Here is a 16,873-nt window from a genome sequence, read left to right as displayed (position 1 = left end):
CACAAAATGAAGCCAAATATCTGATTGTACCCCTATTTGTAATTGTTTTGATTGTTTTATTATCTATTCTTGTAAGTTCTACTCTTGTTAATCACTATTAATGACGCATTTGATTAATAATTATCTTTTAGGTTTATTATTTGTTGAAAATGAGAAGAAATAGAAAATTCAAATTGAGCGTGATGAGCTTATATGAATTTGACTCTAGAGAACAAGAATGGGAAAATCTAAGTGAAAGCTGCGAGTATCCAAATTATAATGCAATAGCATCATCAACATTATAAAGACAGTTTCAAATCACGATATTTGAATTTAGGGAATTGTTTGATAATTTGAAGAATCAATAACAATTATTTATTCAAAATATTATGGTGAAATATATAGTCAATTTACAAATTTTTATTTTTTAATCTTTGAAAAAGGGGTATATAACTAACATCAAAGCTGTTGTCTAATTTGTGTTTCTCAGGCTGTATATCAGTTTCTTCATTTTCATCACTAAGATATTTTTCATCAAATGTTTTCTCAAATAGATCAATCTCTGCTGGAGAGTTCATGAAGAAACTGCTACAGTGTTTATTTTGAGAACAGTCTTTAATTTCATAGCCTAAAATTTTCAACTCTCCTTTGATGCTGTCAGATAATTTTTTTGTTAAAATATTGTCTACAAGATTTGATAGATCTGATTCTTCATCTTCATCCTCAAAATTGGAAATATCTAATGTGATATCTTGTTTTTTTGTAAGGGTAACTCCATTTGAGATATGTTTTACAGGTGTTGATGTGAGAACTGAATCCATATTTCTATTGAAGTTATTAGTTACTGCTTTTTTTAAGAAGTCATCCAATGTTTTCACTTTTTTTAATTTGCCTTCCTTTTTTTCTTCTGGCTTAAATGTCTTGGGTTTTTTAATTGGAGGTTCATTTAATGAGATATTATTCATACTATTACTAAGCTTTTCCAAAACTTCCGTTTCCTTCTTTTTAATTCTCGAAGACTTTTTGGGCTTTACTTTTGACTGCTTGAATACTTCCACTAATTCAGGATATGCTTTTTCTACTAGATGTTGGGGTTCAATTGTAGACCAAAATTTATCAGTATCTTCAATTTCTAGTAGTTGACTATCTGGTATCAGGCCTTTGAAGAAATTTTCTTTGTCAAGCCACTTTATTTCATAACTTGGAACTCCTTTAGGTGCTCTCTTTTTTTTTATGTACTCTGGATGTAAAATACCATGTAGCTTATTTGCTTCACTCAAAGTGGCAAGATTTTTGTGATTTAAGAGTTGCCATCTAGTCAGAATTGGTAAGAATTTTTCAAAAGAATATACTTCTTCCCATCCAAGATGTTTAGTGGTAAATTTCTGAAAAAACACCAATACTTTCAATCATTTTCAAAAATAATGCTGATTATGTTGTTGGCCATATTTATTATGAATATAAGCAAGATTTTCAAATTGAACTTGATCTATGATATCTCAAAAAATCATTGATCCAGGGAATTAATTGATTAATGACGGGTTTCATAAAACTTTGATTGACCAATCAATTTGTTCATTAGTGTTTGAAATCTATGAAAGTGTTAAAAATGGACAGAAATTGAACACATGATTTGATTGAGCAAATCACCATGATAAAATTTTCATGAAACTCACCATAAGGCTTGGAAAAGAAAAGCAGAATATATAGCACTGAAATTTCAATTCCTCTTTTGAAAGAGGAAGACTGATTCTCTGTTGGTTCGTGACAAGAACCATTTTAGAAGTTGTCTCATGACAGTATTTAGTGAATGATTTCATTAAGAATTTGTTTTAGAGGTAAAGAAATCTATGAAAAGATCTAACTTGACAAAATTTACTTTACTACTTTACTTGTATCTGACAATGCTTCAGGCTACATAAATGAACAAGAACTTAGGTAATAATTATGTTTCAGCATCGCCTGATTTTTTAGTGAGATTTTGTATATATTTCCTTTTCAATTTCTAGTAAGACACCTTGCATGCATCTGTCATACTAAATACTCACCACAAAGTTAACCAATTTTGGTTGTTCCCAGTTCAAGTCAACTTTAGAAATACTGTCTTTAGTGACAGAATATTCACTAATTAAATCTTCATTAGGAAAATTTATATCCCGCAAAGCTTTATTTCGAATATTTACTTCATTTTTTATATACAATCTTTCTTCTTTATATTTAGTAAAGTCGCACCCATTTGTTGTTCTACAGCTTACACATCCTGAAAAAAACTTATGTTCACTATAACAGCATTTATCGCTAGCTGAAGATATGAACCTATACCTGCCTTATTATGTGCTTGAAGTTTTCCATTATGACCACATGATGTACATATATTTTTATCTGCCAACTTTTTCTCAAACTCTTCAAAAATATGCCCATTTCTTCTCCAATTTCGCATTCTATTTAGAATTTCCTCATCTGAATATTTTTCAAATAATTTAAGGGAAGAATCTTTCCCCACTCCATCGACACCATTTGAATAATCACTACCACAAAGAAGGGCTAGGGCTATAATCTTATTGCGTCCAAATCCTTGAAAATATTTATAGGATTACTAAATTTTTCACCTTAAATATAATCTTCTCACCAAGGTTTGTTTCTACTTTCTCCATACTGTAAACATCAACTGATCCACCACTAGCTGCATGTGATCCTTGAGTGGAAATGGAGAAATTTCTATAAACTGTTTTAGCACCATAAGCAAAACAGTCAGAATCTTGACTAATGCAACCATCTACAAACTGAAAATTTTCTTAAATTTTACACAAAACTACATAGCTTAAAAACATTAACCTACTCCTTCTCGATTCAAATATGCACAAAAGGATTCAGCTTCTCCCATTCCAGTAAGACATGCTAGGCCCATATAGCCAAGCATTTCAGCACATTGCTTCAACACATAATGAAACCTTGTCCTTCCTTTACCAGTAGTAACTCCATCAGTTTTTGGTTTGGCTCCCTTAAACTGAATGGCATTTCTAGCGCTTATAGTATCATACTTTAATTCTGGAGCTTTGCCTTCCAATACAAATATTGGATACACTTCCATCAAGAGCAAAAATGAAGTTCTAAAGTATAAGTTCCTGATTTGTGAAAAATGAATTAGATTTGATTTAGGACGCTTTTGATGTAAGAATACAAACCTAAGGTACATTTTTGGTTGTACCTGATATTCAGCAATATTTTGTGCTTCGCATATCCAACATGATAAATCTACAGCTACAGTCTTTCCTTGAAGTTCATATAATGGTTTTTTCTCGCAAAATGGTGTTAAAATATTCCACAAATATTTGATTCCCATTTCGATTATTTAAATTTAACGTTTTGTATTCAAATTTTAACATATATTTATACTTGTGACCTTGAACCACAGAATTAAAAAATAACAATACGCCACAGCATTCCATACAAGATGGTAGGGATCAGTTTATATTAGTGTTCTGTGGGGATTATTGAAGTGAAATATCTCAACTTTGATGCCATAAATATACATTTCATAAATATACAATACATTTCTTTCTCAATCCTCCATATCCCCGTAGTGACCGAAGCAGCGGAGCGAATACATATATTTAAACGCCCCTATAGGATAGATCACCAAACTATTAAACGGGTACAGCTACAGTGTCGAGCTGCGAGTTATTCTAGGTGCTTTATATTTATTCTGACATTTACTATTATATTTAGGTATTCGTGAAGTCCCTTTAACAGTTTTATTGTTTTTAAACTGAAAAAAAGGGAAAGTGAATAAATGTTTTCAGTGTCATTCACTGAAAATACTATTCACGAATTGATGAAGATGTCAAGAAATACTATCATCTGTCGTAAATCACTTCAAAAATTCGAAATTCACACAAGATTCCTTTAAAATACAATACTTAAGCCGTTAATCAAAGTATTTATTAATTTGACATATTATCATGAGTTGCACGGAGGGTTATTTTTCAGTGAAATTTTGATGATTTTTTTAATTGTTGTTGCTTTCTTCAATTGATAGCATTAAAACCTTCTGAGATGTTTACTTCAATGGATACATGACATGAATATTTTGAGATTATTTCTTTTTCCTGTAAAAATTCTGTAAAAAAAAACCTGTAACTACGACGCTTTTCTTTGAAATTTGGTCATGTAGGTATGGAAGTAAATCCTAACCTAGTTAATATGGTAATATGCACGAGTTAAACATTTAGGTTTTTTCAAATACACAGTAGAAATTTCGCTTGTAGCAAGTACCTAATTTCCGAAATGGTCTCGATTGCACTCAATAACATTATGTCGGATATTATGGATTAAGCAGATTTGTAAAAATTAGTGTTGAAGTAAGAACTGCTGGCCAAATATATTTGGCGCCAGTCCACTTCTATAAAACAACCTGCTGACAACTATTATGATCAGTCTAGTGCGCATGCGCAGCTAGAAAAGTATTATGGCCGCTGAAGGTGGTGATGCCAGTTCCATAGAACAAGTATGTATAGAATGGAAACTCTCATGATAAAATTAACACTGCTTTCAGCGACCTCTTGCGGTTGTTTGTGAAATTATAAAATGAGCGCGCGAAAATTTGAAATGCTTTGTATTGAAAATATTTCAATTCAATTCAAGATTTTGAATGTGAAAATAAACAACGTACGAAAATAAGGTAATAAGCATTTCTTTTTGAATGAGCTATATTACCATTATATTCCTGTACGAGTTCTTTCACATCCAATATATTTGACAAGAATAGAGGCTTAAGTTCAGAGAAAACACAAATTCATATAAAAAAATCATCTATTTAAAATTTTACATTTTTTTAAATATTTCTAGTATGCCAAATTTTTAATGTGTCCTTCACAATTGCATATTCAGACTATCAAACAGCTTATCCATAAAAATGATCAGCTCTGCAGTGCCCACAGCCTCTAGTGTCAATTAATTGTTGTCCTCGATATCTGTAGGAAGCAAAACATTCATAAGTACTTATATTTTCATCAAATTTATTGCAATAAATAGTTCTTAATTGACTCAATCAGAATTGAAAACTTTAATATACCATTTGTTTAAAATGTTGGAACTCACAACTACTTCCAAAAGTGTGCCCGATTAAAAGCTGTTGGAGAAACATAATTCATCAGTCTACTGAAATTTGCTGATGAATTAAGTTTCTCTACATTTTTTAGCCGCTCTTTGTATGATGAAACTTTTTTTGGATAATTCTCAGTTTTCTACTCTGATCAATCAGACATTTTGATAGATAACGTTCATTTTCAGTTAACCTTTTTCTATATATTATTGAAGTTTTCTGAGGGTGCTTAAAATTCTTCAAAGTCTCTGTTGATACTTCCCTCTCAACATCACTTTGGAGATGTATTCCTTCAGTGTCATGAACTTCTCCATCTTCCCCTTGATTTGAAGATCCTGTGAAATATAAATAGAAAAGTAAATAATAATTTTTTTGCCAATCATATATATTTATATATACATATGCAAAACTACTATTGAGGGTAAGTTTTAAAACAAAGATAATATTTATGGACAGCCGAAACATTCGTCTACGGTTAGCACTTCTCCTTGAGGACTATACTTAATCGCTTATCGTTTAACTTTTACACAGAAGAAAATATAACAAAATTTAACTCACCAGGAAGAAATAATTCAGGGATAGCAGTTGTCAAATTCCTTTAAGGCTATCTAATTTCACTTCTTACAAATTTGTTGAGGAGTTTTAGAGTTGAGCAATGGATAACTAACTTTTTCGAGCCAAAGTTTGAAAATTGTTGGCTGCTTCTCTTCATTCGAAAACGATGACGTTTACTATACATATCTCCACAGTTAGGAACACAATATTTGTTGGATTTCAAAGTTGACTGCGACATAATAAATCTCTTACCAAAAATAAGGTTCGACGGATCAACTGAAAATTTTTGAGGTTAAGTAAATAATTCTCGAGGTAAACAGAATCAGCGATGCGAGCGGTCTCTGGAAGGTGTTGGTGGAACTAAATTACTGTTTCAGAGTTTAGTACCTCAGTTTCTCCTCTATATATACTTACTCTATGGCCAGTTCTGTCGAGACACGAATAGATAACGGCGTCACACCTTCAGCAGCAAACCTAACCTCCATTTTGTTTTATATTTATGTTTCCAAGTTTGTTAAATCAACGATTAAAGTGTTCAAAATACCTGTATTTGTTAATCCACTCTTACATGGTAGCAGAGCTTGTGACGTTAAAAGCAATCCACAATCAAGAAGAAGTTAGTGTTAAAATGAGTTATCAAGAAGAAATGGATCAAATGGATCAATCCCACGTGTCAACAATGGAAGTTCCAGAAAACATATTCGAGATGCTGACCAACCAGAGTTTTGTGCGACTACTTGCAGAAAAGATTGGAAATCTAAATAATTCGAACACGTCCACGTGTAGCGGATCCGAAATAGCAGAGAAGGTGACTATGCCGGCGTTTGTGATACCGCATTACGAAAATAGTGACAAGTTAAAGGGCCACTCCAACTACCGGTCATGGAAACAAAGAGTCGAGCGTGACATGCTTGCTCTAGGACGCTCCCAATTCTTGAATTACGACATGGGTGGACCAGACTGCACAATGAGTAATGAAGAAAAGCACATGTACAATGCTCAAGTGCTACAATATTTGGAAGCATCGTTGCAGCATGCTCCCAAAACTGTGATAGAGAATGAGCAGTCAGCAGCCGAAGCTTTCCAAAAGCTGACACAAATGTTTGGTAAGTTTTTGGTAGTTGGTAAAAATGACGTCCAGAAGATGGTTGAACTACTGGACAACTTCGGCAAGACGGTGTTCTACCCAAGGATGAATCCGGTCAATTTCGTCTCCCAGTTTGAGAAAGGTATCCAAGAATTCAAGGAACTAGGTGTTCCATTGGACCCAAAAATAGTGGTGGCGTATTTCCTACTTAAGGTAAAGAATGCTAATGGGTTCCTGGCATTCTTTACAACGATGACCACTTTACCCGAGGCAACAAGAACTTATGATTTTGTGAAGAATGCATTTTTAGAGGTAGCAAACAGCCAGTACTTCAGAGAGGTTGACAACAAGAGTCGACATGATAGGTCATATAGGGAGCCCCATACGAAGGAGGAAAAAAATTCTTTCAAAAGTCCTTCGTATTTGAAAGAGAAGAAAGGAGACAGTAGTCCATATTCTATCGAACAACTTGAAAAAATAAAGAAAATGACGCCAGCTGAAAAACGAGAAGCCAGCTGTAAAAAGTGTGGTTTACTATTCCATCGGTCAGCTACATGTACCAACACAGAGAGATTCTGCTATTATTGCCATAAGAAAGTTCATGAAAAGAAGGACTAGGAAACTGAAGGAATACAAATCTAGTAAGTCACTGTTTGATCTAAACAATTTCTGTACGTTTGCAACATTTCTAGTTGATTCTGGTGCATCCCACCATGTGGTGAATGTACAAAATATTCTGTTGGATTATGAGGCTTATGATAAGCCTATACCTGTTGTTTTGGCATCGGAAACTGGGAACATAGTGTCAATGGGTCAGGGAACTCTTCCATTACTTGTACAGTTTGGAAAAAGTTAGCACATTGTACATCTAGCTAATGTTCAGTATGTCCCGGTAATAAGGGATAATGTTCTCAGTGTCCGTGCATTTAACGTTCAGTTTGGGACAAGTCTTGTACTAAATGCTAATAATGGTTTTATTTTGTCTAGAAAATTAAGAAGAAAAATATCCCTAGTTTTCGTTTCGGAAGGCGTGTATAGAGTACCAGCAAGGATAAATTCAAGTGGAACGAATAATGTTAATTATAAAGTAAATAAAAGTACAAATAAAATGTTTAATTTGAAAGAAAATTCTTTTAGTGAAATGAAACTCTCAGTTATCAAAACCAATACCGTTAATAATACAAAAAGAGAAACACGTAAGCTACGTAAAAGATTCACTCGTGATCGTTAAAAAGGTTGGCTCAAGAAGGTAGTATGTGGCACCGTAGAATGGGTCATATATCTTCATCTTATTTAGGGAAACTACCTAAAGTTGTTCAAGGAGTTAAAGAACTCACATAAAATTTAAGCACAGGTAGTTGTTCAGTTTGTTCAAAAGCGAAAATGACCAGAAAAACATGTGCGAAAGAAAGAGATAGAGCTACTAGAGCTTGTGAAATTCTTCATGCTGATCTGTTAGTTATTAATCCGCCAACACAATACACTAAGAAAAAGTATGTTTTAATCATTCTTGATGATTATTCTAGATATGCACAAATTTTCCTGTTGAAACAAAAGTCTGAAACTTCTAAGTTTTTGAAATCTGCTCTTAATAGTCTTCAGTCATTATTTCCTGGTCCTGGTCAATTCAGTAAGTTACGGTGTGATAATGGAACAGAGTTTATCAGTGAAACAAGTCAACAAGTTTTCGATCAGTTTGGTATACAAATTCAGTTAGCAGAACCTTATCAACATGAACATAATGGAACAGCTGAAAGGTTTAACAGAACACTCCAAGAAAGAGCTAGAGCCTTGTTATTTGAATCAGGCTTCCCAGTTACTTTTTGGGGTTTTGCCTTTTTGACTGCTTGCTATCTATACAATCGTACGCCTCATTCATCTGTAGATTTTCTCACTCCATATGAAAAACTTTATGGAAAACAAGCCGATCTGCAAAATATAAGAATTTTTGGTTCACAAGCAGAAGTTAAAAACGAAAATGTTTCAAAAGGTAGAAAGTTGAACACAAGATCTAGTACATTGTATTTAGTAGTAACGAACCTGTTACAAACATACAAGTTGAACAAGAATCTGGTTCTGGAAGTCTAGTACAAAGAAACTCAGATAATTCAGTTGATCAAACAAGTGCAATGAATATGTTAGAAAATATTTCAGTTAATTCTCAGATAAATCATGAGATAGAATATGAAGAAATTCCCGAGTTACAAGATTTTGATAATGAAGAAACCAGTGGACTTGACATAAAAGTTTCAGTTAATGCCACAATTTTGAATCCATTTGGTTTTGTATATGATTCAAAGATATATCAGACAAGTAAAACACCTCAAACGTATCTAGAAGCAATCACCAGTTCAGAAAGTAGTAAGTGGATGACTGCCATTCAGTCAGAACTTGAAGCAATTAACCAACACAATGTTTGGGGAATTGTTGAAAGAAAACAAGGTATGAAAAGTATTCCTTTAAAATGGGTATTTACAGTTAAAGACAATGGTGTATATAAGGCTCGTTTAGTTGTTGTAGGATGCAAAGATACTGAAAAGTATACTTCTGAGGAAACTGCATCTCCTACACCAACTCTATCGGTAGTTGAATTATTATTTGCGTTATCAGTTTCTAGAAAATGGCATATTGAACAGTTGGACATCAAAACAGTATTTCTTTATGGTGAAATTGATAGACCAAAATATGTAAGTGTACCTGAAGGAGTCAATCTGGATAAAACTAAGGTAATTCTTAAGTTACGAAAAGCTCTCTATGGAATATCGATAGCACCAAAATGTTGGTTTATGACACTCGGTAATTTTCTAAAGAATTCAGGTTTTGAACCAAATTTACGTGAACCATGTTTGTATAAGAAAGAGGAAGATAGTGAGATTATTTTGATTCTAGTATATGTTGATGATCTATTAATTACAGGTACCTGTGAAAAGCTTATTCAAGAAAATGTCAATATGTTCAAATCACGTTTTAATATCAAACAATTTGGCTATCCTACTAAGTTTCTTGGTTTGGAAATCAGTAGATCAGAAAATCAATTGTTTCTTCATCAAACTCAATTTGCGAAGGAAATGCTTAAAGAATTTCTAATGGAAAACTCAAATTCTGTTGATACTCCATTGGTTCCTCAAGGAAATCATAAACTTCCCGAAGTTACTAATGAAGCAGATTTTCCGTACAAGAAAGCCATAGGCTCTCTGTTGTATTTAAGTTTATTTAGTTAGGTTAGTTAGGTTATTTATCTCGATTCCAAGCCAATCCACAACAGTATCATTGGACATTAGTAAAAAGGGTTTTCAGATATTTGAAAGGTACCAGTCAGTTGGGTCTAAAATGTACTGCAGGTTCCCCAACGTTGTCATGCTATTGTGATGCAGATTTTGCAGGTGATAAGAAGAGTCAAAAATTGACAACCGGCTGTGATTTTTGCATTCGGTAATCCGGTTGTATGGTGCTCAAAACTTCAATCAACATTAGCACAAAGTTCAGCAGAAGCAGAATTTATTGCACTTACTCATGCTACTAATGAAGTTCTATTTTTAGCACAGTTATTGGCAGAAACTGTGGGTATCAGTTCATTTCCTGTTGATATATGTGAAGACAATGAAGCAGCAAGACAAAACTGTCTTGCAGGTACAAGTAAAAGTTGTTTAAAATATATTGCACGTAATTATTTATTAATTCGTCAACATGTAAGTGACAAGAAAATTAATATTGTGAAGATTAATACCAATGATCAGATTGCTGACATTCTTACAAAACCTTTAAGTGCAGCAAAGCTAAGTAAATTTCGTAATCACCTTGTATTCTATAAGGCTTGATTTTTCAGTAGATTTGTATACAAATAACCCAATATGTTCTTTTTTTTCAGTTATCTGTTGTTTATCCATATATTGTTTAACATACTCGAATAATAATAATACTATAATGTCTGTTGAGTATTTGTCTGTTTGGAAGGGTTCTTCGTTCCTGGAAACATGCTTAGACAATACTAAAAATCTGTTGAGTATTTGTCTGTGTGGAAAGGTTCTTCGGTTCCTGGAAACATGCTTAGACAATACTAAAAATCTGTTGAGTATTTGTCGGAGTTTTATTGAAAGGTTCTTCGGTTCCTGGAAATATACTCTAATAAATATGTTCATATGTTAAGTGTTTATTCAAGTCATGTAGAAGGGTCTCCGGTCCCTGGGTACCTACTTTCATAAACACTAGTGTCTTGATTTGAAGGGTCTCCGGTCCCTGGTAATGATAGATGCGAAAGCAAAAAAATTCGGACACGTATAATGTGTGATGAATTAATCAAGTTAGTTCTATATGAAGGAACTTAATATGTATCTGTTATATGTATATGTTGATCTGATGGTATAATATCACTTGTAGAAGGGTCTCCGGTCCCTGAACACAATGTATTGATACCATACAAAATATTCAGGAAAGTTGGTTCGCTATAAAGAACCCTATTCGATTGCCTCACAGTAACAGCCTCTACAGTTCCACTGATAATCCTGTTGATTTAGTTTTAAGGCTTGATTTATATAAACTCAAAAGAAATATTAACTATTATTTGTATTTATTGTACTGTATATATTCTATTTTAACTATTGAAATCAGTTGGTTGGAACTTATCTGTATATGTCTTATCTGTTGACTAGTTGTCAGTTCCTCAGTTTGGGAGGGGGTGTTGAAGTAAGGACTGCTGGCCAAATATATTTGGCGCCAGTCCACTTCTATAAAACAACCTGCTGACAACTAATATGATCAGTCTAGTGCGCATGCGCAGCTAGAAAAGTATTATGGCCGCTGAAGGTGGTGATGCCAGTTCTGTCGAGACACGAATAGATAACGGCGTCACACCTTCAGCAGCAAACCTAACCTCCATTTTGTTTTATATTTGTGTTTCCAAGTTTGTTGAATCAACGATTAAAGTGTTCAAAATACCTGTATTTGTTAATCCACTCTTACAGTTAGTACAATAGATAATAACATAATGATTTTATTGAAATCATGAGGCTGACATTCGGGCTAAGATTTCAATCAAATCAAATCAAATTTATTCACCAAGTAATGGAAATAACACTTGAATCCACATTAAAGTTTCAATAAAATAAAAATTTGCAATATCTTAAACATAGTGGCAATATATTTATCAGAGCCGTATTTAGGTACTATTGCGCCTGTGGCAATCTTAGACAGTGCCCCCCCATTTTCAAAGATTTTTTTCATCGATTATATATTCTTATAGTATTTTTTTGTTCATAACTTAAGTAATTTATTTTGTGATTATTTTATGCTTAGTAGTAGTTGGGAAGGCTAGCAATATTTTCAATGTTTCCAGCAAGGGCGTAGAAACCCACCCCCCCCCCAAATTTCAGAATTCTCGCAAAGACGAAAAACGAAAATCAACAAATTTTGTAGCGACGATTAATAAAGATTCGATGAACTAATAAATATAAGCATCACTTAAAAGTATGCCTATACAAGAAACACCCTGTATCTCGAAAACAAAGCGTTTGCATGCTCGTGTTTATGGGACTTTTTTTTCTTAAAATTATCCAAGGAATATTTTCCTTCGTAACTCCGTTTTAGGAAAACCCAGTATAAGGTGAGAACAATCGAATTGGTAATAAAAAAAAATATTTTGAGTAATTAAGTTCCAACTTCGTTATCAAACCTTTTTTTCTCACATTACAGATATGAGTAAACGTTATTGTAAAAAATGTTTTTTTTTTCGAAAACCGCCCACCAGAAAGCCAGGCGAAGACGGCCCGCAGGAAAACAACCGCAAACTGAATTATACAAATTACATTGTATAATATAATCCCTGCTATTTTCTACTTTTACAAACTCTATTATATCATATCCACAAATATTGAGCAGTTCTCTTGAATGTATTTTTTGGTTAGTGTCCGAAATTTGTGTTTACAGCCCATTTGAGCTTTCAAATTTTCAGGAAGTTTAATCAAAAACTTTGATGCGAAATCAGTGACAGTTCTCTGAGTATGCGCTTATTTGTATAAAAAAGTTCTTAAAGCGTTCGATCTAATATGGCAAACCGTTTCAATAAAAACATAATGTTATTATAATATATTATAAGAACCATTGTCGCATACAATAGTATATTGTGCAACAAGTGGGGAAAGTCCAACTTTTCTCGCGAGTGTGGAAGTTTGTCGCACGAGCCTGAAAGGCGAATGCCACAAACACACGAGCGAGAAAAGGACTTTTCCTACAACTGCTATGAAAAGTAGCGCCTTCTTCATAGCTTACTCAATCTCAAAACTATGTATTGCTCATACTGCGAGAAATAATATTTCTCACGGCACTTTGCTCACACCTCGCTTGGTAGACCAATGAAATTGGGCTTTTGAGTCGTTTCTATGGAAACGCAATAAATTAACACATACTGTCAACGAAGGCCATTTTGATTTGAATCAAGTCCATTGAATTATTGAAATTTGTGCAGTTGTATGAAAAGTATAGTGTGCAACATGTGGAGAAAGTTTTTTTCTCGCTCGTGAGAAAAGTTGGTCTTTACCCACTTGTTGCACAATATACTATTGAATCACAGTTCATTTCAATTGAAGTAGTGTTGCAATTTACAGAAATACAGCTTCTGCGCCAAAGAGACCAGGCCCACAGAAGTCCAAATTGTTGGGGGGAAGAGTAGCTGTTGACATAAGATATGACCAAATAGGTCATTTTGTTCTTTCAATTGAGACTCAAAGGAGATGTGCATTTTGTGGAAAAAAAACCACAAGAATTTGCGAAAAATGTGATGTACCACTACACGATATTTGTTTCGTACCATTCCATGAAAAATATTTCTTTTTTCCTAAAAATTTTTTTTTCTGAAGAATTTTTTTTTATTTTTGTTGTGTATAATTTTTTTATTAATAATTAATTGAATGAATGTTGCAATTGAAGTGGTTAAAAGTCCTTTTCGTCTTGTTTTTGTCCAAATAGATCTTTATTATATATCATTCCCTTTCAGCCATCGTCCCAAAAATGGGACGCTAATTTTCTGCGGATTGAGAAATTTTTGTTTCAAAATTTTAGTGAATATTTCATTAGAGAACACTCAAAAACCAGTTTATACAAAAAAATACTCGTTTTCATTCTATTTGAGTTCTGGCTAGTATTGGGTTAAAAGAATTAATCGACACTGAATTCACTACGGCCGAAGGTGCCTGGAACGCTTTAGCGTTCCAGGCACCAAATACACGATTAGTTAGAAAATACTGTCTCTGCACTGTTCTAAAATTCTTTTTCTTGAGCTTGAGGGAGTGACCACGCAAACGATCGTCTGAATTGATTGTGAACAAGCTATCCACCTATTACCAAAAAAGTCATGTAGTGCGCGAAAGGTGATAATAAAGTCGCCACGTGTCCTTCAAAGTATCAAATGAGATTTAAATCAGTCAGCAACAACAGGAAGCAAAACCGATATATTTAATTAACATCAAAAACCATTAAAGGTACTCATAAATATCCAGATGTGGCGTGATCCCCTCATAGTGCTGTTTACGAGTTATTGACGCTAAAAAAAAACACATACACTCATCAGGCTTGTCGGCGTTCGCTTAACGTTGCCGAATTTTATTGCCACTTGGGGTTCTGAATTATTTTCTTTTCAATTCTCTAATCAGAATGTTGATTCTTCAGAATGGAATGCAAAATATAAGAAAACAATTCCATTTCATCACTTCCAACTGATCTTTCTCGAGAAATATAAGAAGTTTTATTATTTAATTAAATTATCTGGTGTTGGGCGTGGGCGCATTCGATTTGAATAATGGTTCATTTTTTTACTAGATAATTTTAAACAAAAAAAAAACAAATTAGCAAGCTTTTTCTAAAATCGAAACTGCCCACTTTAGAGGGGCGGCAAATAATAGAGGGCGGCATTATCTACTTTTTCTGGAAAACTGGAAGAAAGATTTGAATATTTTTTTTATTTAAACGAATTTCACTAATGATTTTTAAAAAAAAATTTACTAATCTTCAACATTTTTGCATCGTAAATATCTGTAACATCTATTCGAATTCAAAATAATTGTTCATTCGCATCACCTGAATTCAATTCGTATATTTTATCATTTATTCATTAGAATTCAGTTGAGCACGTTTATTGTTTATTGCATTCCACTTATCCTAAATCATCTATTGGATTAAAATTTGAATCCATAAAAAATAATTACACTTAAAATACATTTTTTCTTTCCTGAAATACTTTTTATAAAAAAGTGTGGTGTTTTTCACACTTCCACACTGAATCTTTGAAAATAAATTCACCAAATCCCCCCCCCCCCCTAAACCTGAAAGGGTTCTGATTTGTATTTTTGTCGGGGCGCTAGAAACGCTTGTGCAGGCGCTGAACCCCGATTACCCAATATTAATTTTTAGCATTCTGCAGAGTAAGCTTCTGTTAGGGAGGCAAAATAGGTTTCTGCCTAGGGCGGCAAAATAGGTTTCTGTCTAGGGCGGCAGTTTAGCTAGCGATGGCCCTGTGGAGGAGACATACGTCTGATAGATAGCCGCGCACGTTGAAGGATCACACCTGCCAAAGGCTTTCTGTATTGAAAATATGGACCTCCTGGCTTTATTGACAATATGCAGGATATGATCCGACCAACGCAGGTTGTCCGTTATGATCACCCCTAGATCACATCAGAGATTGCTTGAGATCGTAATGGGATTTCGGACACCCATATTAAGAACACTTATCACCACTAAGAGGTAACTGCCAGCTCTGACACCACTGAGCTATAGAATCGAGGTCAGCCTGAAGGGTAGGGTTCCCATAAATTTTAGTGTCGTCAGCAAACTGTGAACAGTGTGAGATAACATGGGGCCCAGTACAGATCCCTGCGGAACTCCACTCACAACAGAGACAGAGTATCCGAGAGAAATGCTTCGATCCATGAAAGAAAACGACCCCGAATACCAAACTGCTCCAATTTGTGTATGAGGCGTTTATGGGGCACAAGGTCAAAAGATCGAGGCAAATAATATCGATTGGTACACCCTTATCTAGGGACATAGACCAGGAGTTAACACATTCAAGGAGATTCGTAATGACCGAGAATTCCATCCAGTAGTAGGTGTCTATACACCTACCATCTCCATAGCACAGCGGGGTGATTTTGCCCTCCATTAGTTGGGTCATATCTTGCGTTACCAAAGAGTTGCCACAATGTGATTAATTTTCGCAGGGTATACTGAAGGCATTCTTTAAAGAATAGAATATATTCTTTATACAGAAGCTAAGGGTTAATAATGAGAAGTAATGTAATTTTTTCAGTTATATAGGTATATGACTTTTAAGCCATTGTACTGATTATATAACAATGAGTGTACAGAGTACTATCACTAGGAAGAAGATATTTTATCGTTTCAGTCTTTATATTTACTTGAAGTACAAGTGCCCCCGCCCTTCTCGTTGGCTCTCTGCTGCGAACTGCTTTTACTGTCATTGATTGCCATAACCTTTGTTTCTTTTAAACTCCATATCACATTCCACAACTCCACATTCCTTTTTTCAACCTTTATGGTTCCTGTAGTTAACACGATATAATCCGCGAAAGCTTACAGTGATATTTCAACCCTCATATTTTTGAAACCAACTGTTAATTTCTCTGTGTGTTCCTTTGATTCCTCGATTATCTCATCTGAAAAAAAATCGAAAACATTGTTGGATTCAGCACTCCTCCCTATCCCTTTTTTATCTTGAACAAGTCTGCTATCACGTTCCTGACAATGTTTTTTAAGTAGGTAAGTATTTGATGGACTTGGTAGCTACTTGGTGGAAATCCATTTAATTAATATTGAATATCAGTTATTCTAATCTATATCTACTATCTTATTATGTTGATAACAATTGTTTCGCCGCACAGTAGCTTCTTACATTATGAATTACTAGTTATTCAAAGCAAATTTTGAATAATGTACTACCTATCCTTTTCCTACTGTTAGCAGCGCCCTCGACGGTACATGGAATTGCAAAGAATACGGATATCCGTCATCTAGTAATCTATAGTCATAGAAAAAATATTTAATATTATAAAAAAAGTTATATTGATGCCTTTTTGAATAGTCAGAAGCGGTTTGGTGTGGGACCTGCCCAGATTCCTGCTGCTCCAGGAGCTGAGCCG

General features: G+C 34.0%; 1 protein-coding gene and 1 long non-coding RNA gene across 2 annotated transcripts; both read right to left on the bottom strand.

Annotated features, from left to right (window-relative positions):
- Window positions 1-340: 340 nt before the first annotated feature.
- Window positions 341-3,430, bottom strand: LOC123676559 (flap endonuclease GEN). Its single transcript, XM_045612516.1, has 6 exons — window positions 3,165-3,430; window positions 2,819-3,104; window positions 2,609-2,762; window positions 2,302-2,553; window positions 2,028-2,239; window positions 341-1,364 (listed from the first exon to the last, which is right to left on the bottom strand). The coding sequence occupies exons 1-6, from the start codon at window positions 3,320-3,322 to the stop codon at window positions 390-392; spliced, it is 2,037 nt and encodes a 678-aa protein (XP_045468472.1). The 5' UTR covers window positions 3,323-3,430; the 3' UTR covers window positions 341-389.
- A 1,343-nt stretch (window positions 3,431-4,773) lies between these two features.
- Window positions 4,774-5,954, bottom strand: LOC123676555. Its single transcript, XR_006746964.1, has 3 exons — window positions 5,642-5,954; window positions 5,277-5,418; window positions 4,774-4,952 (listed from the first exon to the last, which is right to left on the bottom strand). It is a non-coding gene; the product is annotated as an uncharacterized LOC123676555 (long non-coding RNA).
- Window positions 5,955-16,873: the final 10,919 nt, after the last annotated feature.

This window comes from Harmonia axyridis, chromosome 3 (genome assembly GCF_914767665.1).
Source record: "Harmonia axyridis chromosome 3, icHarAxyr1.1, whole genome shotgun sequence".
NCBI classification, from domain to species: Eukaryota; Metazoa; Arthropoda; class Insecta; order Coleoptera; family Coccinellidae; genus Harmonia; species Harmonia axyridis.
This window is presented reverse-complemented; position numbering and strand designations above follow the sequence as displayed.

What these genes read in the sequence shown, in the direction of transcription:
- LOC123676559 (XM_045612516.1), bottom strand. Translation starts at nt 3,322, where the DNA reads ATGGGAATCAAATATTTGTGGAATATTTTAACACCATTTTGCGAGAAA. An exon ending in CATATTTGAATCGAGAAGGA is followed by an intron (nt 2,763 to 2,818) that starts GTAGGTTAATGT and finishes GAAAATTTTCAG; the next exon opens with TTTGTAGATGGTTGCATTAG. An exon ending in GAAAGTAGAAACAAACCTTG is followed by an intron (nt 2,554 to 2,608) that starts GTGAGAAGATTA and finishes AATATTTTCAAG; the next exon opens with GATTTGGACGCAATAAGATT.